The 25,270-nt window shown below is 42.0% G+C and overlaps 1 protein-coding gene across 1 annotated transcript in view; it reads left to right on the top strand.

The window, feature by feature from the left end:
- The window catches only part of LOC140725691 (sodium/hydrogen exchanger 9-like), a 531,897-nt gene that overhangs the window by 440,396 nt on the left and 66,231 nt on the right, over positions 1-25,270 (top strand). The window contains exon 14 of the mRNA XM_073041518.1: positions 12,515-12,597. Coding sequence (XP_072897619.1) covers positions 12,515-12,597 — 83 coding nt within the window. The remainder of the gene's footprint in view (positions 1-12,514; positions 12,598-25,270) is intronic.

Here is a 25,270-nt window from a genome sequence, read left to right as displayed (position 1 = left end):
CAGTGCCCAGGAAGATCAGGGTGAGCTGCCTCAATGACAATCACCCAGCGGCACTCCCATCTACTGTGATGAAGTACTTTGAGAGGTTGGTCATGGCCAGAATCAACTCTTGCCTCTGCAAGGACTTGGACCCACAGCAATTTGTCTATCACCACAGTAGGTCTTCCATTGGTTTTCCATTCGACCTTGGGTCACCTGGACAGTAACAATACCTACATGTCAGGCTGCTGTTTATTGATTACAGCTCAGCATTCAACATTTTCATACCCTCAGGTCTAATCAACAAGCTCCAAACTCTGGGCCTCTGTATCTCTCTCTGCAACTGGATCCTTGACTTCCTCACTGGGAAGCAACAGTGTGTGTGGTTTGGAAATAACATCTCCTCCTCACTGACAATCAACATAGGCGCACCTCAAGCATGTGTGCCTAATCTACTACTCTACTCTCACTACACCCATGACTGTGTGGCTAGGCACACATCTGTAAAATTTGCCAACTACACAACTATTGTTGGCAGAATTTCAGATGGTGTGTGAGAGTGAGATAGATCAGTTGGTTAAGTGCTGTTGAAACAACAACCTTGCATTTAACATCATTAAAATCAAAGAACTGATGGTATACTTCAGGAAGGGAAAGTCGAGGGAACATCCAGTCCTCATCGAGGGATCAGAAGAGGAAAGGGTGAGCAGTTTCAAGTGCTTGGGTGTCAACATCTCTGAGGATCTAACCTAGGCCCAACATTTTGATGCAATTACAAAGAAGGCACAACAGCAGCTATATTTCATTAAGAGTTTGAGGAGAATTGGTATGTCACCAAAGACACTCGCAAGTTTCTACAGATGTACCGTAGACAGCATTCTAACCGGTTGCAGCACCGTCTGAAATGGATGACCACTGGACAGGTTGCAGAAGGTTACACACTCAGCCAGCTCCATCATGGGCACTAACCTAAGCACCTAGGACACCTTCAAAAAGCAATGCCTCAAAAAGTCAAAATCCATCATTAAGGACCCCCATCACCCAGGACATGCCCTTTTCTCATTCCTGCCATTAAGGAGGAGGTACAGGAGCCTGAAAACTCAGTGTTTCAGAAACAGCTACTTCCTCTCTGCCGGCAGATTTATGAATGAAGGGTAAACCCATGAAGTCAACCTCGGTATTTTCCTCTCTCTTTTTGCACTACTTAATCAATTTAATTTTATATATAATAATTAATAGTCTTTATTATTATGTATTGCAATTTACTGCTGCTGCTAAGCAACAAATTTTGTGACATATGCCAGTGATATTAAAACTGATTCTGATTCTGACGCTACACCATAGGAGTGTTCCGCCTCCAGGAAATTAGTACTGACTGCCTGCATGTGCCCATAAACTAATAACCTCGCAAAAGAGATGGGGGCAGTAATTTAAATATGTCTTCTTTCCAAGGAGAGGTCTTTAAGTACAGATATATACACAGTTATAGTTAACGTGTTTAGTGATTATCATAGTGGCAAATTTTTAAGGCCGCACAGTAATGTAGCTATTAGCATAATGCTATTACAGTGCCAGTGACCCGAGTTCAATTTGCCATATCTATAAGGAGTTTGTACATTTTCTCCCTGTAACTGTATGGGATTCACCCTGGTGTTCCAGTTTCCTTCCATATCCCAAAGACATATAGCTTAGTAAGTTAATTGGTCACATGGGTGCAATTGGGCTGTGAGGGTTTGTTGGGTGGAAGGCCGTGCTACTTCTCAAATATATCAGTATTTAAAAATCCTGCATCACCTAAGTCTCAAACAACCCAGGTCATCCCAGACATGGTACCATCGGTGGACTTGTTCCCAGGGAAAATTAGCCAAGGGCATGTGGATCGGGACAGACTGCTCAAAGAGGAGCAAGAGGAGTGAGGAAAGAAATCATGGCCATCCAGGGTCTTCAGAGAGCAATTCTCCATAAGGCTGTAAGATATAGGAGCAGAATTAGACCATTCAGGCCATTGAGTCTGTTCTGCCATTCCATCATGGCTGATTTATTAGCCATCTCAACCCCATTCTCCTGTCTTCTCCCCATAACTTTTGACACAGTTATTAATCAAGAACCTAGCAACCTCCACTTTAAATGACTTAAATACCCAATGACTTGGCCTCCACCGTTGTCTGTGACAATGAATTCCACAAATTCACCACCCTTTAGTGAAGGAAGTTCCTCCTCATCTCTGTTATAAAGGGATGTCCTTCTATCCTGAGGCTGGGTTTCCTCCGGTCCAAGACTCCTCCACTATAGGAAACATCCTCTCACATCCACTCAATCTAGGCCTTTCAATATTTGATAGGTTTCAATGAGACCACCATTCTTCTAAACTCCAGCAAATGCAGGTCCAATACTATCTAACACTCTTCACTTGTTAACCCTTTCATTCCCAGAATCATTCTCAGGAACCTCCTTTCCAATGGCAGCACATCCTTCTCTTTGGTGAGGAACAATGTAAAATGTTGTGAGATATCATCTATATGCAGGTGGTGGGGTTGAGATACATCTCTACCAAAGGGAGGTGTAAGGCTCTTCTTCCCTCCACTAAACTGCAGATCACCCTAGGGCAAGGTGTTGCTCCTGCCTAACCCCACAATGTGGGTTAGGTGAAGCTGTGAGAGCAGGTGATGGATGGTTGTATGAGCAGCTGGTACATCTCTGAAATCTATTGATAATGGCTGGGAGCATCTGTCTTGTAAAGACACTGCCCAGAAGAAGGCAATGGCAAACCACCTCTGTAGAATAATTTGCAAGAACAATCATGGTCATGGAATTGCTATGATCGCCCATGCCATATGACTTGGCACAAAATGAGCAAATGATAGTCTGTATACTTCTTGTTTAAATTAATCAATAATCTTGCTCATTACTGCAACAAGCACCTATACTTACTGTTATAAATACTATAGATTTGTTAAACAACTTCCGTTTAGTACAAGAAGTAATACTGAAGGACAGTGACCTGACTGTCCCTCAAAACCTCAGAGCAAATGCAGTACCATCAGTTCACTTCTGTCTCTATGTTAATGTCACTCACACATTGTACTACAATACCACACCACCTGGCTCAAAAAAAGCTACAGTACTTGTCTTAAACCATTCTGTTCTTGTAAGTATGGGGAGATGTCAGAGGTAGGGTTGTTTTTTTACATAGAGAATGGGATTTGCATGGAACACACTGCCAGGGCTGGTGATAGAGGTCGATACATTGCAGAGATTTAACAGACTCTCTGGTAGGCAAGCACATGGATGAAAAATAATGGAGGGCTCTGGGGGGAGGGAAGGGTTAGATTGATCTTGGAGAAGGATGGGCCATGATGGAATAATGGAGCAGACTCAATGGGCTGAAAGGCCTAATTCTGCTCCTATGTCTTATGGTCATATGGTCTAAAAGGTCAGCACATCGGGGGCAGAAGGACCTGTGCTGTGGTGTAATGCTCTATGTTCTGTATTCACTCAGCACAACTATAATCAGAGCCTCAGTATGGCAACATAGTGACTACTTTGTATTACAATGATCTTGTTCTAATCATGTCCTTTCTTGTAAAAATTGTGCATTATTCATGTGTATGTGTTTCTTGCACATACTGCACATCTGATGCCGTGTGCCTGGGATACTGCCGCGAGCAAGCTTTTCATTACACTAGTGCAGGCATGTACTTGCGCATATGACAATAAACTCAACCTCGACTTTGTCCCAGGATACACGTTATATCAAAAGGACAGGCAGAAGGCAGAGGGGGCAGCGTTGCTCTGTTGGTAAAAATGAAATCAAATCATTAGATAGAGGTGACATAGGGTGGAAAGGTATTAAATCATTGTGGATAGAGCTAAGGAACTGCAAGGGTAAAAATACCCTGATGGGAATTATATACAAAGACCCCCAAACAGTAGTAAGGATGTGGTTTACAAATTACAATGGAGATAGAAAATGTATGCCAAAAGGACAATTTTACAATAGCCATGGGAGACTTCAATATGCAGGTAGACTAGGAAAATCAGGTTGGTGCTGAATTCCAAGAGGGGGAATTTCTAGAGTGCCCAAGAGATGGCTTTTCAGAGCAGCTTGTGGTTGAGCCCACTAGAGGATCAGCTGTTCAGTACTGGGTGTTGTGCAATGAACCAGAGTTGATTAAAGAGATTAAGGTTAAAGAACCCTTAGGGCATATGATCGAATTCACCAAAAATTTGAGAAGGAGCAGATGTATCAGTATTACAGTGAAGGAAAGGGAATTACAGAGGTATGAGAGAGGAGTTGGCCAAAATTGATTGGAAGGGACTCTGCCAGGGATTATGGCAGAGTATTTCTGAAAGCAATTCAGAAGGCAGCTCAAATATACATCCCAAAGAGGAAGAAGTATTCGAAAGGAAAGATGGCTAACAAGAGAAGTCAAAGCCAACATAAAACTCAAAAGAGAGGAGTATAATGCAACAAAAATTTCTGGAAAGTTAGAGGATTGGGAAGCTTTTAAAAACCAATAGAAAGCAACTAAAGAAGTCATTAAGAAAGTAAAGATAGAATACAGAAAGTAGGCTAGCCAATAATATTAAAGAGGACACCAAAATTTTCTTCAGATACATAAAGTGTAAAAGAGAGGTGAGAGTGGATACTGGACCCCTGAAAAACGATGCTGGAAGTGTAGTAGTGGGGGACAATGAAATAGCAGATGAACTGAATGAGTATTTTGCGTCAGTCTTCACTGTGGAAGACACTAGCAGTATGGTGAAAGTTCCAGGTATCAGGGGTCATGAAGTGTATGAAGTTACCATTACTAGAGAGAAGGTTCTTGGGAAACTGAAAGGTCTGAATATAGATAAGTCATCTGGACCAGATGCTGTACACCCCAGAGTTCTGAAAGAGGTGGCTGAAGATATCATGGTGGCATTAGTAATGATCTTTCATGAACCACTAGATCCTGGAATGGTTCCAGAAGACTGGAAAATTGCAGATGTCACTCCACTCTTCAAGAAGGGAGAGAGGCAGAAGAAAGGAAATTATAGGCCAGTTAGTCTGATCTCAGTGGTTGAGAAGATGTTGGAGTCAATGATCAAGGATGAATTCTCAGGGTACTTGGAGGCACATGATAAATAGGTCATAGTCAGCATGGTTTCCTCAAGGGAAAACATTGCCTGAAAAATCTGTGGTTGACGCTGTGTACTTGGCTTTTCTGAAGGCCTTTGACAAGGTGCCACGCCTAAGGTTGCTTAACAAGCTACTAGCCCATGGTATTACAGGAAAGATTCTAACATGGATAAAGCAGTGGCTGAATGGCAGGAGGCAAAAAGTGGGAATAAAAGGAGCCTTTTCTGGTTGGCTGCTGGGGTTCCACATGGGGTCTGCATTGGGATCGATTCTTTTTACGTTGTATGTCAAAGATTTGGATGATGGAATTGATGGCCTTGTTGCAAAGTTTGCAGACGATATGAAGATAGGTGGAGGGACAGGTAGTTTTGAGGAAGTAGGGAGGCTACGGAAGGGCTTAGACAGATTAGGAGAATGGGCAAAGAAATGGCAGATGTGAAGTGTTAGGAAGTGTATGGTCATGCACTTTGGTAGAAGAAATGAAAAGGTTGACTATTTTCTAAATAGAGAGAAAATAGAAAAAAAACTGAGGTGCAAAGGGACTTGGGAGTCCTTGTGCAGGATTCCTCAAAGGTTAACTTACAGGTTGTGTCAATGGTGAGCAAGGCAAATGTAATGTCAGCATTCGTTTCAAGGGGACTAGCATATAAAAGCAAGAATGTTATGTTGAGACTTTATAAAGAACTGGTGTGGCCTCACTTGGAGTATTTTGAGCAGTTTTGTGCCCCTTATCTTAGAAAGGATGTGCTGAAACTGGAAAGGGTTCAAAGGGGGTTCACAAAAATGATTCCAGGATTGAATGGTTTGTCACGTGAAAAGCGTTTGATGGCTCTGGGCCTGCATTTGCTGGAATTCAGAATGAGGGGTGACCTCATTGAAATGGATCAAATGGTGAAAGGCCTTGATAGAGCAGATTTCCCATTCACCATTTCCTATGGTGGGAGAGTCTAAGACCAGAAGACACAGCCTCAGAATAGAGAGGTGTGCTTTTAGAACCAAGATGGGGAGGAATTTCTTAGCCAGCGAGTGGTGGATCTGTGGAATTCTTTACCATAGACAGCTGTGGAGGCCAAGTCTTTATGTATATTTAAGGCAGAGCTTGACAGATTCTTGATTAGTCAGGGCATGAAGATTTACGGGGAGAAGGCAGGAGATTGGAGCCGAGGGGAATATTGGATCAACCATGATGAAATGGCAGAGAAGACTCGATGGGCCAAATGGTCTAATTCTGCTCCTGTATCTTATGGTCTTATAATATATCAATGCCAGCATTTGTTTTTATGTAACACAGCCAAGAACCATTCGAAAGACTATTAGAAAGGGCCCAGCCCCTCAGTTTCCACTAGTGATAGCACCAAAGATTATGGTTCTTCCCCCATATTGCCTTTGCAGTGGCTGCCCTGACCGTCAGTGCAGCCCTCTGCACATCCTGGAGTGCACCAGCTGTACCCTGTTCAGACATCCCACCTCTCCCGGAAGTTCCGGGAGTCTCCCACATATTGATAGCGGCTCCCTGACGCCCGCAAATTATATACAATATCCCAGAAATCGATATTTTGGAGAGGGAGAGCGAGAGCAAGAGGGAGCATCCTGATTGGTCTCTCTTTGTGCTAAGTAGACCTATCAGTTTTCTCTGTGGGCAGGCTTTACAGTCAACCTCTGTCTCTCCTTCATCGTCCATCAGTTCCGTTTAGTGTCCTGCACCACCATGGCAGAGTGTTCCAAAACAAGAAAATATAAAACGTACTTCACCCCAGACTACACTAAAGTGTACCCCTGCCTAACAGGGGTCAAAAATAATGACAGTGTTGCTCGCTGCACTGTTTGCAACATTGACTTTTCTATTGCCCATGGTGGGTTAAATGACTGTAAAAGACATGTTGAGGTGAGTTTAACATGTGTCATTCATTCATTAGCATAGCTAACGTTATTTAAACTATCCGGCTAGCTGCTAAAGCGATACTATATTGATGTCCTACATGATGAGGCCAAACTCCCTGTAGACTTGCTTAACGTTGTAATAGAATTTAAAAAATCCATGATAATATAATATAAATGCATATTTTAATGTCACATTTTCTGCATATACCGAACTTGGTTTACAGATTAGTCAAAATCACTAAACAAAGTATTACATAAGACAATATAATGAGGATACACCTTATGCTTTTATTTCTTTTAGGGGCCACAACATATTAGGGAGGCTAAGCGCAGGGAAGGCTGCTCAAGTATTTCACAGTTCTTTTCAGCAGAAAACCAAAGTCTGACAGAGAAGGTCACTAGAGCTGAGGTGTACTTTATATCTTTCATCATTGAGCATAACCTGCCATTCCAGGTGTGTAAGCACACAGGCAAGCTATACAGGAAAGCTTTTCCTAATTCAGAAATAGCAAATCAACCAAGACAGCAGCTACTGTGAACATTCAAAGGATCTGTACCAGTTCATCAGGACAGAAAAAAAGGCCATACAGTATTTTGGTTGACGAAAGCAACGATATCATGTGTGAGAAGGAATGTTTCATTTTAGCCAGGTACTATAATGAAAGACAGGATAAGGTAACAATTGGATTTGTAGACATGCCAGTGTGCAATGATGCCAAAGCTGAAAACATATTCCACTGCATTACATCATCCATGCGTGACAAAGACCTTGAATGGTCTAATTGTGTAGGATTTAGCAGTGACAACTGCAATGTGATGATTGGCAAAAACAACTCTGTCTTATCAAGAGTGAAAGCACAGGCCCCTCATATTTACAACATTGGCTGTCCAAGTCACCTGGTCAACATTTGTGCCAAATCTGCTGCTAAGGAGCTCTTGGTGTCACCTGAAGAACTGCTCATTGACATCTACTACTACCCTGAGAAAAGTTCCAAATGAAGCAAAGACCTGAAACAGTTTCAAGAGTTCTGCAACGTTGCTCAGCAGGGAGTACAAAAGCATTGTCCTACATGCTGGGTTTCTTTAGGAAAAGGTTTGGACCATCTGCTCCACCAATGGCCAGCCTTTATTTCATATTTTGAGTCAAAGAGTGAAAATCAGAAGTCATCCCATATTCAGAAGAGGCTGAAAGACCCCCAAATGAAAATATACACATGCTTTCTCCATAATGTCACACAACATTTTGACAAATTCAATTTGATTTTTCAAAACAAGGCACCTATCTTCTTCAAGTTGGATCAGAATGTAGAAGATCTCCTGGCATGACATAGCAAGCAGATTTATTGAGCCAAAGGTATTGAGAGAACAGAACATTCAGGAGATCGATGTGAGCAACCCTGAAATTCACTGCCCAGATGAAGAGCTTTTTACTGGGTACCTGACAAGGAGGCAGTTGCTAAGCGAGGAAGCACAAGAGATCCCCTCCTTACAAGACAAAGCAGTTCTTCAAAGACACCAGAACATTCTATGTCAGGAGCTTTCAAAAAATCTTGGCGAAGTTCCCAATGAGAGACCAAATCTTTAAAAATCTGTCAGTGGTCAATACAGAGAGCCAAGATGAGGTGAATCCAGAGCAGATTTTGACTTCGGCAGAGAGATTTCCAAATGTGATCAAGGCAGATGCAAGAGAACAGCTCCACTTGGAAGTCCTGGATTATGTCTCAACTAACCTTGAAGGACTGGTGCCAAACTATGAAAGTTTGCCAGTTGATGAGTTCTGGGGGAAGCTGTCCAAAGTAAAATCTGTGAGCACGGGGCAGTTGAGATTCAAAGAGCTCTGCCAGTTGATGAAGCTGCTTTTGGTGCTGCCAAATTCTAATTGTGATGTGGAAAGGGCATTCAGCATGGCGCGTCACATTAACACAGAATTCAGAAGTCAGCTGTCTCACAAAACACGTGAATCTGATGTCTTGCAAAATTAACAAATTCATTGACACAGACTGCTATGAGATTGAGACTTCTGGCAAAGTGCTCTAATCTGCCAAGCAAGCCGCATCACAGTACAAGGAAAGTTTCTAAAAGAAATAGAAAAGCGATTTGTATTAGCATTGAGACTGCCAACAAAATGCTCAACAAGGAATATGTGTGTCAATAGTTTCAATATGTGATCAAATAAATTGTTGTGTTCTTTCATAATCAAATATCCTGTATACATACAGCCTTGGAGGTCGACCGGGGGGGGGGGGGGGGGCACTACCTCCTGAAATGGTGATGCTACCTCCCTGAAATTAGTTTTTGCAGGGTGGGATATCTGCCTGTTGATTGCTTCATCTCTTCCTTCTGGGCACACTTGCTTTCTCTCCCAACCTCCTCCTCTCTGACCCTATACTCTAGTCTATATGTATCCTTACTTTGATCGTGTGCACAAGCTCCTGAATTATTTTTACCCTTCGTTGTTTCGAAAATGTATTTAATGTTTTATTCATTACTAGTCCTGCTTCTTCTTCTGCAAAATGAGTTTTCTTTCTGTGCTTTAGGAGCTTGATGAAAAGGACATCGTACTCTAATTGACTAGTATTGTCACAAATCTTATTTGATTCAGTGACAAGACTTTGAATCCTTCAACCCTTCCTTAGTTTTTTCTCTCTCTCTACATCACTGTTCTGCCCCTAATTTACTTGCTTCAAGTGTTTTTTTCCTTGTTCTCACCTTCTTGGTATGTACTTGTTCTTTACCAAGTTATCAGGCTCAAATATATTTATCCCACGTACACTACTGTGCAAAAGTCTCAGGCACATACTTATAGCTAAGGTGCCTAAGACTTTTGCACAGTACTCTTTTTGTCAACATGGAGCAGATGGCGAGTTGGTAAATCTGGCTGGAGCAAAGGATGTTGGGAAAGGCAAAGGTGGAGTACAGAGGGAGGGGTGTGGGACAGGTGGCAGAGAAGGAGTGCCAGGGGCAGTGGGTGCATACATACCCAGCCCTGAGACACCTGGCAAGGTCACTTGATTCTAAACAATTGGTTTGGTGATCATTACAGAATATCTCTCCGGTGTTTCCCACTCCCTCCCCTCTCCCTTTTCCTTTTCCCACCATGATTCCCCTCTCCCTGCCTCCTTCCCACTTTCAGTCCACAATGGAGATCCAAATCAGAATCAGGTTTATCATCACTCACGTATGTCATGATTTTTCTTGCGGCAGTAGTACAGTGCAATACATAAAATCACTGCAGTACTGTGGAAAATTCTTAGGCACTCTAGCTATATGTCTGCGCTGAAGGCTTTTGTACAGTACTGTATTCAGAAACATATAGTGAAATGCGTTCTTTCTGTTAACAACCAACACACTTATGGATATGCTGGGCAGTCTGCAAGTGATGCCACACATGCCAGCGCCAACATAGCATGCCCACAAAGCTCGGCAGAACAACAGAGAACACGACCAAACAGAATTCAGCAAGCAATGAAACAACAACAGCAAAACAAGCGCTTTCTTCCCTCCCACCTTCCCTTCCACCCATACACACAGACAGTCCTCCAAATCCAAGACAGGGCTGTGTGCCTCCAGTCTCCAGACTTCAGCCATTGAGCTTCTCGCTCTGTTCTTTCAACAGAAGGACGTAGTCTAAATTGGTGCCCTAATCCTCTGCAGGTTTTTAACTTGATGTTCAGGTTCAAGTTTAATTGTCATTCTAACCTACACATAAATACAGCCAAACGAAACAGCGTTCTTCCAGGGCCAAGGTGCAAAACGTAGTAACAACAGTAGAAAAACATACAGTCACAAGGAACTAATATAGCCTGTTCCTGAGTAGCCTGTAGATTGATGGTGCATGGGATGTTGGCTTGGAGCCATGTTTCTGCAAGAACAAGTACGCAGCGGTTCCTCATCACATGCTAGTGCACCCACAGATGAACACAATACAGCTTGTCTTCCCGGTAGTGAACACTGGAGAGCAGCACCAATAGGAAGGTCCAGCACAGACTCCAGCTCACCCATCATCCCTCTACTCTCTCCTACACTGCCTCCGGTGTCTCCTCCCTGGCGGCTACTTGAGGTTGATCCACGCGACCAAGGCCATGCAGCTCGCCCACTGTCAGTCTCACCAATGAACAGGACTTGCAGTATTTTACATTACTGATGTCCAACAGCGATCACAAGACAGTCATTTGCGCCACTGGACCGCACTCCACTTCTTCACACCACCCCTAACGCCTTCTTCCCTGGGAGGCTGTAGTAGGCAATAACACGGTACAGAACAAGTTCAGCTCCATCGTTTTCCAGCAGCTCGCTAGTGGGGCAGACCTGCAATGCTTGATGTCTGCAATGCACTCCTTGAACCTAGCATGGTTTTTGACTTACCTGACCGTTATGCTTTGTTTTTCTTTATGCCACATTAATACTTGTATTTGCTTTAACAATCTACATAGCACTGTGCAATGACAGCAATGATATTATAAGATAGGGCATAAAAGAAACATTTCCACTCTCTCAGGCATGATATCATACACTTCAGTGTTTGCCATGTTACAATGTAGAGTCAGCTCTCATTGACTCACACAGCCATTCAGCCCAGTGTGCTAATCCTTTGAAAGACGAGTCTAATTAACCTCACTCTCTAATGTTATCCCTTGTGCCCCATTAAATACATATCCATTTCCCAATGCTGATGCTGTCAGATCTAACTCCAGCATGCTGTCAGCAGCAGATTCAAGTGAAATCAAGTTGCTGTGTTCAAAATAAATAAACTGCCTCAACTTCTGAAAGGGTCACATCACCATCTGGAATGGAGGTGGGGCGACTGCACAGGGCCAAAATAAGCTGCAGAGTTGTAGCTTAGTCAGCTCCATCATCAACACTAGCCTCTGTAATACCCAAGACATCTTCAAGGAGCGGTGCCTTAGGAAGCTAGTGTCCCATCATTAAGGACCCCTATCATCCAGGACATGCCTTGTTCTCATTGCCACCAACAGGAAGGAGGTACAGGAGACTGACGGCACATACATAATGATTCAGAAACAGCTCTTCCCCTCTGCCATCCAATTTCTGAATGGACATCGAACCCATGAACTTACAAATATACTTACTGCAATTCACAGGGTATTTCTCTCTATTATTAAGTATAGCATTGTACTGCTGCTGCAAAGACAACAAGTTTCACGACATATGCCAGTGATATTAAACCTGATCCTGATTCTGATTCTTTACATCTGTGTCCTCAGCAATGGGCATGAACTTTAGATTCCCTTTGTGCCACGGTATTTTATATTCTGTTGAAATTAAGAGTAAACTCTTCCTATCACATTTTTTTTTGTCCTTCAGTGGCATTTGTTGATTTGCAGTGGGATTCATCTCAGTGGTTTCACAGCACCATTTAGCTGTTCCAATTTACATACTAATGCAAAAGTCTCGTCTCTCCAAGACTGTGCAGTCATACAGTACATCCTCTTGTCTGAGATAACAACATTTACAAACAGACCAGAAATAACCTTTTCTTAGAAAAGAATGGTTTCTTTTTTATCTCCCCAGAGTGCCGAAGGCAGGCAAGAAGTGAGTACCACAGAGATGGAGAGTGCCTGGATGTTCCGAATATGGTACAACTTTGACCACAAGTATCTTTTATTTGAATGAACGGTAAATCATGACTCAGCAGGGTCTATGCTTGGATAATCTTTTGCACGGGGTTGTCCACGCCGGATAATTCAAGAAACAAGAAGCCTCGCAGTACATTGGGTAAAGAAAAATTTTATACTTAAATGTACTGCAATGGTCCGGGGTCTCTGCCCTTCCAACTTTTGACTGTCCTCACGTATTTCTAAGAAAATGTCCTCCTTCTTCAGGTCTTTACCTTTTCCACCTATCACCTCCCAGTGCCTGACTTTATTCCCCCTCACCCACGCACCTACCTCTCCCTTCAGCTGGCTGTGCCTATCACCTGTCAGCCTGTACTCCTTCCCCTCCTCCCACCTTCCTATTCTGGCTTCATCCCCCTTCCTTTCTAGAACTAATGAAGAGTCTCAGCTGGAAACATCGACTGTTTATTCCTCTCCATATATGCTGCCTTGACCTGCTGAGTTCCTCCAGCATTTTGTGTTTGTTTCAAAGGGAGGTCAGGGTCCTTAATCTCCCTAATTAATGATCTTCCTCCAAGTGATCGCCACAGGTAAACCAGTGCACAACCCACAGGATGCAAGCCTGCTTAAACAACTGATGCTTATGGAGAAGAAATGTAAGTGTATAATTTTTCATGTGCCTGCTGTTTGACTTTTGTACACATGGTGCATGCTGACAGTGAAGAGTCAGGAGCAGTTTCTTCCTTAATTTGCCTGTAAAGCATTTTGTATTAACTTAGAAATAGTTTGTGCTTTATTAGAAAGCACCACGTGCTGCTTTTATGGAATATGGACATGGAGATGTGGGAATGCACAAGAAAGTACCGGGGGGAAAGGTACTAAAACTGGTTCAAAGGTTGACTTATTATCAAAGTATGCAATATACAACTCTGAGATTCATCTTCTCCAGGTAGCCACGAAACAAAGGAAACCTGTTCAAAGAGAAACATGAAACTGTTCTAAGTAGCATTTTGGATCTGGAAGGTGAACCAAGTCAATGTCTATTTAAGTTCACTCCACTCCGTGCTATCTGTTGTTTATCCTTATCGGATACATTTCACCTCAGGTAATACAATAAAGCAATCCCAGTACCAGGCACATTCCATTCTACCCACTTTTACAAAGGGCTCTTCAAACTAATATTGAGTGCTTCATTTAAAGCCACTTCAATTTTTAACCTAGAAAAAGAATAATGTCAGATGTCCTCCTCTTCCTGTTAGCTATTACTGGATAACAGATAGAATCAAGACCCGATTTTCTCCAGTGCCTTAGTGTCTACACTTTTACACAAGCTTTCACAAGAGGTTCACCAAATTGTAATCCTCTAAGTTACTAGACATGTTACTGTCCATATAGAAGCCACAGGGTGAGGAATCCTTCCCCAAAACATTTGCAAAGTGCAATACAGTAAAGGCAGTGCTTTATATTCTCTGTATAAAATTTAGTTAGATTGCCTTTAGTGACAAAAGATGACATTTTACTCCTATGCATTTGCCAAATTATCTTTGTTCATTGCCAGAATTGTGCAATAACTGCCATTTTATACTTTGGTATTAAAACAGACGAAGGATGACAGAGCATATCGGTACAATGACCCCTTCCTGGCTTGGCCAGACAGTCATTATGCACTTCTTCTCTTCCTGATGCCATGCATGAGAAAAGTTTTCATTTTCCCTTTATGACTCAGTTTGTCACATCTCATATGGTCTGTGTGGTTGCCAGTCAGCACTGCCTGTAACATACCTACCTGCAAGGTCAGACCAAGGGAATTCTATGCTTGTGCAGGATTCCCTAAAGGTTAACTTGCAGGTTGAGTCAGTGGTAAGGAAGAGAGGCAAATGCAATGTTAGCATTGTATTGTTGAGGCTTTATAAGCCATTGGTCAGACCGCACTTGGAGTATTGTCAGCAGTTTTGGGCCCCTTATCTAAGAAAAGATATGCTGGCATTGGAGAGACTGTTGATTAATTAAGGTGTCAAAGATTATGGGGAAAAGGCAAAAGAATAGGGTTGAGATGGATAATAAATCAGCCATGATGGAATGGTGGAGCAGGCTCGATGGGCCAAATAGATTAATCCTGCTCCTGTGTCTTGTGGTTTTATGCCAGATTGTTACTCTATATTTCATTAAAACTTCCTTTGATTTTCCAAACTTTATCAGGCAGTAGACTTTATCAGGAAGTAGACTTGCTGGAGGTTGGATCCATGGGTTCTAAGCCACATACTTCAGACTAATGTATAGGCTATATTATAACGGCTATATTTATTTTCCCCAGTTTGCTGGATTCAGTGTGAATGCAGCCCGAATACAGTTTCACAAAAAATTATCATTACAAAAAAATTTCAACTTGTTATATATAAATAATGCAGATCCAGAGCAGCCATTCAATTAAAGCTGTTCAGTATTCTTTCATAACAGATGACAATATGATCCAATTAAGCAAACTAGAGAAACAGATGGACATACAGAAGGGCCATTAAAATGCATCTAAATTAATTTTAATATTCTATGGCTCATATATTTCTCTTGCCAATCACTGCTTCCATTGAATCCACTCTTTTTGTTTCTATCACTGCTGTTTCCCTATACAATATTCCCTTTCATTCACATTAGTTCCGTTCTCTCTCTGTTGTATTATTCTGCTTTTATACACATTTCCATTTGCTCACAGGCATTAAATCATACACAGCAATGTTTGCCATATTACAGTGCAGATTCGGCTCTCACTCAGTCCCACAGCCGTTCAGCCGATTGTGCTAATCCTTTGTGCCTAATTAGCTTCACACTCCAATCTTTTCCTTCAAATACATATCCATTTCCTTAGATGCTATTGGATTTAATTCCACCATCCAGTCAGCAGTGGGTTCAAAGTGAAATCAAGTTGAATAAGTTGTCTCGTCTGACCAATAGATCTCTTCCCATTTCTGTACATCTGTGTCCTCCAGCAAATGAAAAGAGCTCTTCCTCACTGGACTTAAATGGTTTTCCTCAATATCGTACAATTTTAAAGGTCACTAACATCCTCATCGATACCATCAAGGAGGAGCCACAGGAATCAGAAGGTAGACACTCAATATTTTTGGAACAGCTATATATACACACACAAGAAAGTCTGCAGATGCTCGAAATCCAAAGCAACTCACAAAAAATGATGGAGGAACTCAGCAAGTTTGGCAGCATCCATTGAAATGAATAAGCAGTTTGGCATTTCAGGCCAAGACACTTGTCCAGGACTGGAATGGAAGGGGGAAGATGCCAGAATAAAAAGGTGGGGGAGGGGAAGAAGACTAGTCAGAAGGTGCTAAGTGAAGCCAGGTGTGTAGAAAAGATAAAGAGCTGGAGAAGAAGGGTTCTGCTGTCTTCCTCCTTCCTTCTTAGTCCTGAAGAAGGGTGTTGACCTGAAACACCAGCTGTTTATTCATTTCTATATATGCTGCCCGACCTGCTGAGTTTTGCGGAAAAACTTTTTCACCCAGAGAGTGGTGGATATGTGGAATGGTCTGCCCCAGAAGGCAGTGGAGGCCAAGTCTCTGGATGCATTCAAGAGAGAGTTAGATAGAGCTCTTATAGATAGCAGGGTCAAGGGATATGGGGAGAGGGCAGGAACAGGGTACTGATTGTGTATGATCAGCCATGATCACAGTGAATGGCGGTGCTGGCTAGAAGGGCCGAATGGCCTACTCCTGCACCTACTGTCTATTGTCTATTGTTCCTCCAGCATTTTGTGTGTGTTGCTCTGGATTTCCAGCATCTTCAGACTTTCTAATGTTTCTGATTTGCTGCTCCACTGTGAAGCCTCTTCGAGGGATGCCTACCCTGAAGAAGAATCCTTTGCCATCAGATTCCCATTCCCGTTCTAAGATGTTGGTCCATGGCCACTTTTGTGCCAAGATGAGGCCACTCTCAGGGTGGAGGAGCAATGCTTTATATTCCATCTGGGTAGCCTCCAACCTGATGGCATGAATATCAGCTTCTTCTGGTAAACAAAAATTTTCCCTCCCCCTCCTGTCTTCCTCTATTCCCCACTCTGGCCTCTTACCTCTTTTCACCCACCTATCACTTCCCCAGGTCCCTTCCTCTTCCCTGTGGTCCACCTCTCCTATCTGATTCCTTCCACTCCAGCCCTTTATTTTTCCTACTCACCTGGATGCACCTATCATCTTCTAGATCTCCTCCTTCCCCTCCCATCACTTTTTTTATTCTGCTGTCTTCCCCCTTCCTTTTCAGTCCTGAAGAAGGATCTCGACCCAAAGTGTCAACTGTTTGTTCATTTCATAGATGCAGCTTGACGCTGCTCCTCCAGCATTTTGTGTGTTGCTACAGTATATATATTTCCTTTCTCTCACCCCTTATGCATGGTGTGTATGTGTATTTTTCCCTCAATCTCGGGTCCTTCACCAGAGGCCTGAGAGCTTGAGGGTTTAGCACAGTATCCTTGCTGTTCCCAATCGTGCGCTCTTCTGGACCAAGATCTCAGATGTTGTTCTCGGGATTTGTTGGAGCCATTCTCCCAGTCCAGTTGTCACAGCTCCAAGTGTTCTTATCACCATGGGGATTACTCTGGTTTTAACCTTCCACATCCTTTCTATCTGCCCTTGCAAGCCCTGGTATTTCTCCGCTTTCTCATATTCTTTCTTCCTGATGTTACTATCATTTGGGATTGCCACATCTATTACTTTTGCTTTCTTCTGTTCCTTGTCCAGTATTACTAGGTCTGGTTCGTTGGCCAGTACTTGCTTATCATTCTGTATTTGGAAGTCCCTCAGGATCTTAGCTTTGTCATTCTCCACTACCTTCTCGGGGGTTTCCCATTTGGACTTGGGAATTTCCAAGCCATACTCAGCGCAGATGTTCCCGTACACAATTCCTGCAGCTTGGTTGTGCCGTTCAGTGTACGCTGTCCCTGTCTGCATCTTGCAACCTGCTACGATGTGCTGCAGGGGTTCAGCGGGATTCCTAGCACAGTCTGCATCATGAGTCTTGTATGATGTGATAGAGCAGTGCTTCATGAGTGCGTGTAATTTACAGTATTTTTCGTGTATTGCAAAACATGTGCCAGTGATATTAAACCTGATTCTGTTTCTGATTTTAAACAAACTTCATTCATTACATATGGGCTTATCCATGTCTGGTACAACTTATTGCTGGAAAATGATTAATAGGTCTTTAGTCATCCTTCAAACTAATTCCAGAATGTTTTTAAGTATTAGATGGAGGCACGTAGGTACTGGAATCCGCAGAAACAATCTGTTGGCTGAAAGAAATGTGAAATTTCAGCAATTCCTTCCCTCGCTCCACAGATGCTGCTCGACCCAGAGTTCCTCTAGCAGATTGTTTGTTGCTTTTAAGTGATGTTTTAGATTATCACTTGAAAGAATTGCCTCTGTATTAAGCAATAAAATTTACATCTACTCCCTCAGAATTAATTAAGTGCTCCTGTGTGATGAACAGACAGACGGTCTTCAGGCGTCATATTCTATGTAGATAATTTAGCAAAGAAATGGGATTTGGAAAGGGACACTAGGATTTCAAATATTTTAATTAGAGCTCTTGTCAGAAAGCTTCTGACAACATGAAACTGTGGAGAATTGGAAGTGTTTCTTTAAACATATTTGATATAAGTCCAATACAGACCAGCTGTTTGAAAAGGTTGCTGACTGAACACCCTCCTCTAACAAACTGCTGAGTGCATGGAATTTTTGTTTTATCTTTGAAGCTGTTTTTTCGTGGTCTTTATGATTTCTAATCATAGTTCAGTATTCTAGAATGAATTAAGTATCTGAAATCTGGAATCATTCTCTGTGACCCTTTCAGAGTTAAGTGCCTCCATCAACTGGAACTCATTGTACACCAAGAGTTCTAATTTCCAATATTGAATAGTAATATTTCCAGAAATCTTTATAGTTATAAAATAAATTCTGAGCTAAGTACTATGAATAGACAGAATGTTTCAACATGCTTATCCATGGGAAAACAGCTATTGAGCCATATTTCGAGACTGCTTTGTTTGAGGAAGGATTGTTGGAATATTTTCAGCTTCCTTTTCAAGTTGAGATGAATAGTAACACTGGAAAGCAAAGAACAAGACTTCTGACAATTTTAGCAAAAGCAGCTGAGGGTCTCTCCATTGTTTTATTGCTCCAGTATACACCAGAAACTGTGAGGACACCTGGCCAGTTGATCTGGAGACATGAGTTCAAATCCCACCAGAGCAGCATAAAATTTCAATTCAATAATTTGAATATATCTCAAAACAGAAAAGCTAGGGTGAGTCAAAGGTCCATGAAATTATGAGATTATCTACAAATCCAAATGGGTGACTCTGTCCTTGAGGGTGGAAATCTATCCTGGCCTATGTGTGATGTCAACTGCACCAGAATGGTTGTCTCTTAGCTGCCTTTTGGAATGGTCTGGCTTCAGGGGTCAGTAAATGTTGGACCTACCAATAAATTCCACAACTAGTCAATGAATTATTTTTTAAAGGCTTTTTAAAAATATATTGGTGAGTAAATATATTGCATTGCATGTTATAAGGATCAACTCCGATCCCATATTACATATATATTAGCGCAGCCACCAGCTGATAAAATAGTGTTCGTAGTTACATCACCAAGATATTAAGTGTCTGTAGTTACATAATGCATCCTGTGCTAACTACCACAATTAAGCTTCCCCTCCCTGCTGAGCTCAATCTTTGAATGATACAAGGTCATTGACATTAGCTCAGGAAGTCCTGGGAAGTTTCTAATTTCCTTTGTGTTAACTATAAGTCTGGCAGCTGTTAAGTAGAATTTGTCTGCTTAATCTGACGAACCCATACACACCTCTTCCTCTTAATTCATTCTGCAGTTAAAGGAATTTTTAATTTCTTTTTTGGGATCTGGATGTTACTGTTACTCTTTTGCACCTTCCAAGTAGCCTCTATAATGGCCTAACAAGTCAACTACCAGGCGACAAGCAAGCATACAGGCCCAGGAGAGATCAGATGGTTCAGTGGTGTCACAAAAACAACTGCACTCTCAAGGTCAGCAAGGCCAAATAATTGATTGTGATCTTCAGGAAGGGGAAGTCGGGAGAATACACACCTGTCCAGATCAAGAGGTCAGTGATTGAAAGAGTGAGCAGCTTCAAATTCCTGGGTGTCAGCATTTCAGAGTATCCCTCTTGGGCCCAAAACTTTGATGCAATCATTAAGATGGCAGAGCTACTTTGTTACGAGTTTGGTGAGATTTGATATGTCACCAAAAAACTCTTGCAAATTTCTACACACATACACAAGAGGCTGCAGGGGGTTGTAGATTCAGCTAGCTTCATCACAGGCACAACAGATGTCCACCATCGAGGACATCTTAAAAAACTTGGTTCCTCAAAATGGTGACGTTTGTCATTTAAGACCTTCACCATCCAGTACATGTCCTCTTCATGTTGCCACCATCAGAGAGGAGATACAGAAGCCTAAAGACTCACATCCAACATTTTAAGAAAGCTTCTTCTCCTCTGCCATCAGATTCCTGAATAGTCTGTGAACACTATTCAACTTTGGAACTATTTATTTATTTTGTAGATTATAGTAATTTTTATATTTTGCACTGAGGTGCTGCCACAAAACAACAAATCTCTCAGTGTATTATCAGTGATGATAAATCTGATTTCGATCTTCTGATTTTGGTTCTGCTATGGAGTGGCTCCTAGGGCCATTTTAATTTAAGAATAGCATAGTTCTGGAATTACTGATAGATCAGCCAGCATGACCATGTCAAATTTCCTCCTCATTAATGAACCAGATGAGTTTGTGGTCATCATCACTAGACGTTGTTTGAAGTTTGGTCCAGAGCAGAGCAGATGCCATAACAGGCTGAAATGCACCCCACAAGGGCTGTAGCTCATCTGTGGAAGTTCAAAGGAATCCTCATAGACAAGCCAAATCTTCTCGGACACCTAAGAAAGTATACTGGCTGATATGTTGAAAGTATATGGACTCATCGCTGTATCAATGTGGGGGAACCAGGAGAGGTTGTTGATTATGTGGATGCCAGGAACTTGAAGTTGTCAGCCACCTCTTCCAGAAGTTCTACTGATGACCTCAGGGTTGTGTCCACCATCCCCTCTCTCCCCAACTTCCTTAAGTCATTTACCAGCTCTTTTGTCTTGCTGATGTTAAGGCTTTGGTGTTGCTCTGATACCATGACACAAGGTTTGCAACCTCTTTTCTATATTCCATCTCACCGTTGCTGATCTGACCCATAACAGTGGTGTCAGCAGTGAACTTAAAGTTGGCACTGTACTAAGACATACATTTGTGGGTATGCAGAGAGAAGAGTAGGAGATTGAACATGCAACACTGGGGACACGAGTGTTAAGGATTGGGGTGGATGAAATGCTATGACCACTTCTTCAAATACAACCAAGGCACTAAATTCCATAAGTCTAAACAAGTTGTATTTACATAGCACCTTTAACACAGTACATGGATATTTACTGAAGTGTTATTTAATAGTATTCGTTACCAGCCCACATTTTAGGATAAAAATAAATAAAATCTTACTTAGGTCTAAATGTCAAGTACTCTGACAGCAGTGAGTGGGTGGCCACATAAAGAATGTAGATAATGGAATCAAGGGACATGATAACTTTCAGAAGAAGGAGTGAATCAATGAATTGATTCTTGGGGCTACACTAAATATCTGGGTCTTGTTAACTGTGTCAAACGCCTACAGAGATATCAAGATTTCTCATTACCATATAGAAGGCAGTTATTCTGACCCATTGAATCTAAGCTGGCCCTCAGACCAATTCCATCAATGCCATTCCCCACTCATTTCCCTGTATACTCACTCAATGTCAGCAAGACGAAGGAGCTGATTATCGACTTAAGTGGGGAGAAACCAAAGATCCATTGGGAGAATCAGAGGTGGAGAGGGACAGCAACTTTAAATTCCTTGGTGTTAATCATTTCAGAGGATGTGTCCTCGGTACAGCACGCAGGTGCCATTACGATGAAAGCACAGCAGTGTCTCTACTTTCCTAGAAGTTTGTGAGGATTGGGCATGTCATCTAAAAGTTTGACAAGGAGGAGAGTACACTGATTGGTTGCATTATAGCCTGGTATGGAAACACCAATGCCCTTGAATGGAAAAGCCAACAAAAAGTAATGAATTAAGCCCAGTTCATCACGGGAAAGCCCTCTCCACCACTGACACATGCAAATGGAGCACTATCACAGGAAAGCTCCATTCATCATTAAGGACTCCCAACATCTAGATCATGCTCTCTTCTTGCTGCTGCCATCAAAAAGAAGGTACAAGAGCCTCAGGACCCACACCACCAGGTTCAGAAACAGCCCTCAGCCATTAGGCTCTAGAACCAGAGGGGGTAACTTCACTCACCCCATCACTGAACAGTTCCCACAATCTATGGACTCACTTTCAAGGACCCATCATCTCTTTTTCTCAATATTTATTGGATATTTATTTCTTCTTATTATTTTTTTGTCTTTTGCACATTGGTTGTTGTCCATCCTATTGGGGCCAGTCTTTCATTGATTCTGTTGTGGTTTCTTATATTCCTTGTATGTGTTTCTTGAATCTCAGGGTTGTGTATGATGACATAAATGTACTTTGATAATAAATTACTTTGAACTATGAATTGTGACCTATTCTTGCACTCTGACCGATGGTCTTCCATCTAATGCTCCTGCCACTTGCATTCAGGGTATTTCACAGTCGTCAGTTAATCTAACAGTCGTCATGTCTTCTGGACGTGGGAGGAAACCGGAGCAACACGTTCACAGGGAGACCACGTGGGTTTTCACTGGATCCTCTGATTTCCTCCCAAGCTCCACAGAGTCAGCAGCTGAATCAGGATCAAACCCAGATCACTGGAACAGTGAGGTAGTGGTATAATCTGCTGCACCACTGTGCTATCCCAGGAAACATGAATGATGAATGAAAATTGCAATCAAGATCATAGGCTGAAACAATTCCACTGGTGACTTTGATTCAGGCCTTTTGATTACAAATAGACACTATTCACAGAGGGGTTAGGTTTAGCTGGTGAGATTTCTAGATCCCACATGAAATCCTTCCATTCATGCATTTCATCGTCCTTATGAACTCAAGGATGCTTTCTAACTTTCTGGAAATGCCTTTCTTAAGCTGTGCATGTAAGTTCTGAGTTTATTCCTGGAGGGGTAATGTGATCCTGTACAGATGGAAGTTGATCTTCAGATTCAGATTCAGATTCAGGTTATTGTCATTTAGAAACCACAAATGCAATGCAGTTAAAAAATGAGACAACATTCTCCGGAATGATATCACAAAAAAGCACGTGACAAAACAGACCACACAAGAAAAACCACATAACGTTGGTAATCCCCAATCCAGAGTCCAGAGAGGCTGCTGCGTATCGATATCGCGCTACCATCTTAGCACGTTCCCCAGAAAGGAACTACAAACCCATCAGACAAAACAAGACTACCCAGACACACCAAGTCAAGAGACCAGCACTACCACCCAACAAACTAAAAACCTACACAAAACCACATAGTTATAGTTAACATTTAGTTGCAACAGTGCAGACAATACCATAATTGATAAAAGACTAACTGACAAAAACCACATAATTTTAACATTAGTTCCAACAGTGCAAAGCAATACCGTAATCTGATAAAGAGCAGACCATGGCACGGTAAAAAGTCTCAAAGTCCCGACAGCCCATCATCTCACGTAGATGGTAGAAGGAAGAAAAACTCTTCCGGCCATGATCCTCCAGCGCCGCAACCTTACCATCTTACCACATTTGTTACCATACTTGTTGGCACCTGTCACATTGTGACTGGTTCTATTCTGAAGAACCACGCCATGGCCATGAAAAATCTGCCCTCACCTAATGTAACACCCATCGGAAACCCTAGAAGAAATTGAAAATTTGTTGACTGGGCTATTTTCTTTTGTTCTTTGTGCCCACATAAATCAAAAATATGTTTGTAATCTGCCACTCCACCTCCTACAACAAAAGAATGTCTTGCATCAACCTTTTGTTACTATTAAGTTAGAGAAAAGTTCAACATCTTAATTGTCCAGGCCAAATATAAAGGGAGTGTTATTTTCTTGAAAGAACCCTTGAACAAATTATGCCCGAGTTTTACATTGAAATAAAGTACATTAAATCAATGTAATACAACAAAATGCTGGAGGAACTCATCAGGTCAGGCAGCATCTATAGAAAGGAATCCAAAGCTTTGGGCTGAGATCTGTTTTGGCTGAGTTTGTGTTGTAAAGTCTTCATAACAAAGGACAAGTTTAACCAATCCTGAATGACGTAATGGAAATATTTCACAAACCTGTCACCAATGTGCATAGTCTTCAGTTCAGCCTATGAGTATCCCTCCTGGTAAAGTATTTGAAGACAGCACTGGCATCCGCTGTGAAGGGGAATGCAAGGAGCCAGAATAAGAAGGTGGAGGGAGGGGAAGGAGTACAAGCTAGAAGGAGGAAGGCAGGTGGGTGGAGGAGGGGAATGAAGTGAGAAGGTGGGAGGTGATAGATGGAAAAGATAAAGGGCTGAAGAAGAAGGAATCTGATAGGAAAGGAGAGTGTATCATGGGAGGAAGGAAAGGAGGATTAATTCAATAATACTTTCCACTTGCCTTGCAACACTGAAAAAAGCCTTAGGTTTGCTTTGACCATCTTAGAACGGTTTGCATTTTACCCTGAGTCTTCTACCCTGTACACCTTAATGAAGTATAATCTTACTCTTATTATCCAAAGCAATGAAATTAGCTGCTATTTCGTTTTTATCTGGTAAGGTGTGCATTAATGAAATGGACATTTTTATGTAAGAATGCAGGGAGTAAGTAAGTCCAAGAAGATTTTCACTACAATATATAAAAGAAGGTTAACAGCACAGGGCAGCCACGCATATGCTCACATTGTATCTGATAGATGGCTGCAGCACAGGCCGACCTCTGCCCTGGTGGCACCAGTCACTAGGCTCAACAAGCATTCAGCTACAAAGCAAAATGCAGCAATTGTCAGAAATCTGAAGCAAAAACAAGATGAAAGCTGGAAGAACAATGGAGCAGGTCAGTAAACATTCATGACAGGAGAACACTTGCTCTTTTAGACACCACCCTTCATCAGAACGGAAAAATCCTGAGTTAACCAACAGATAGAGTCAGAAATTGTGTGTGGCAGGAGTGGCGGTAACAAACTCCTACTTACGAATAACCTTCTCAACTGAACAAGGAATAGAAATTTTAAATAAAGGTCCATAAAGAAATAAGGGAGGTCTGGATAGAGGAGGCAGCACAAAAAGACAAAGGAATAGGAAAGACGAGAAAATGTTACTAATTCAGCAGTCAGGTTCAGCCCTGAAGTCTATGCAGTTTTTGGAAAGGAGTATTCCAGGTGGCCGCAGTAAATTACCCTAATGTCACACAAGATCTGCTTTGAGGTGTCTCCAGCAATCTCCATAATCCAACTGACTGGTCCAGAGAAAGCTGATTTAATTTGGATGTCAGTATGGTCATGTGACCTGCGATGAGTTATTTATGTACACAGGGAGTGTGTTGAACGTCACCCTGCTGAAATTATAATGACTGAAAACACGGCAGCTGAAGTTGTTGAACCCAATTAGCCCAGTTAAAGTAGGCAATTGGATTTTAAACTTTTAT

This window comes from Hemitrygon akajei, chromosome 3 (genome assembly GCF_048418815.1).
Source record: "Hemitrygon akajei chromosome 3, sHemAka1.3, whole genome shotgun sequence".
Taxonomy (NCBI): Eukaryota; Metazoa; Chordata; class Chondrichthyes; order Myliobatiformes; family Dasyatidae; genus Hemitrygon; species Hemitrygon akajei.
This window is presented reverse-complemented; position numbering and strand designations above follow the sequence as displayed.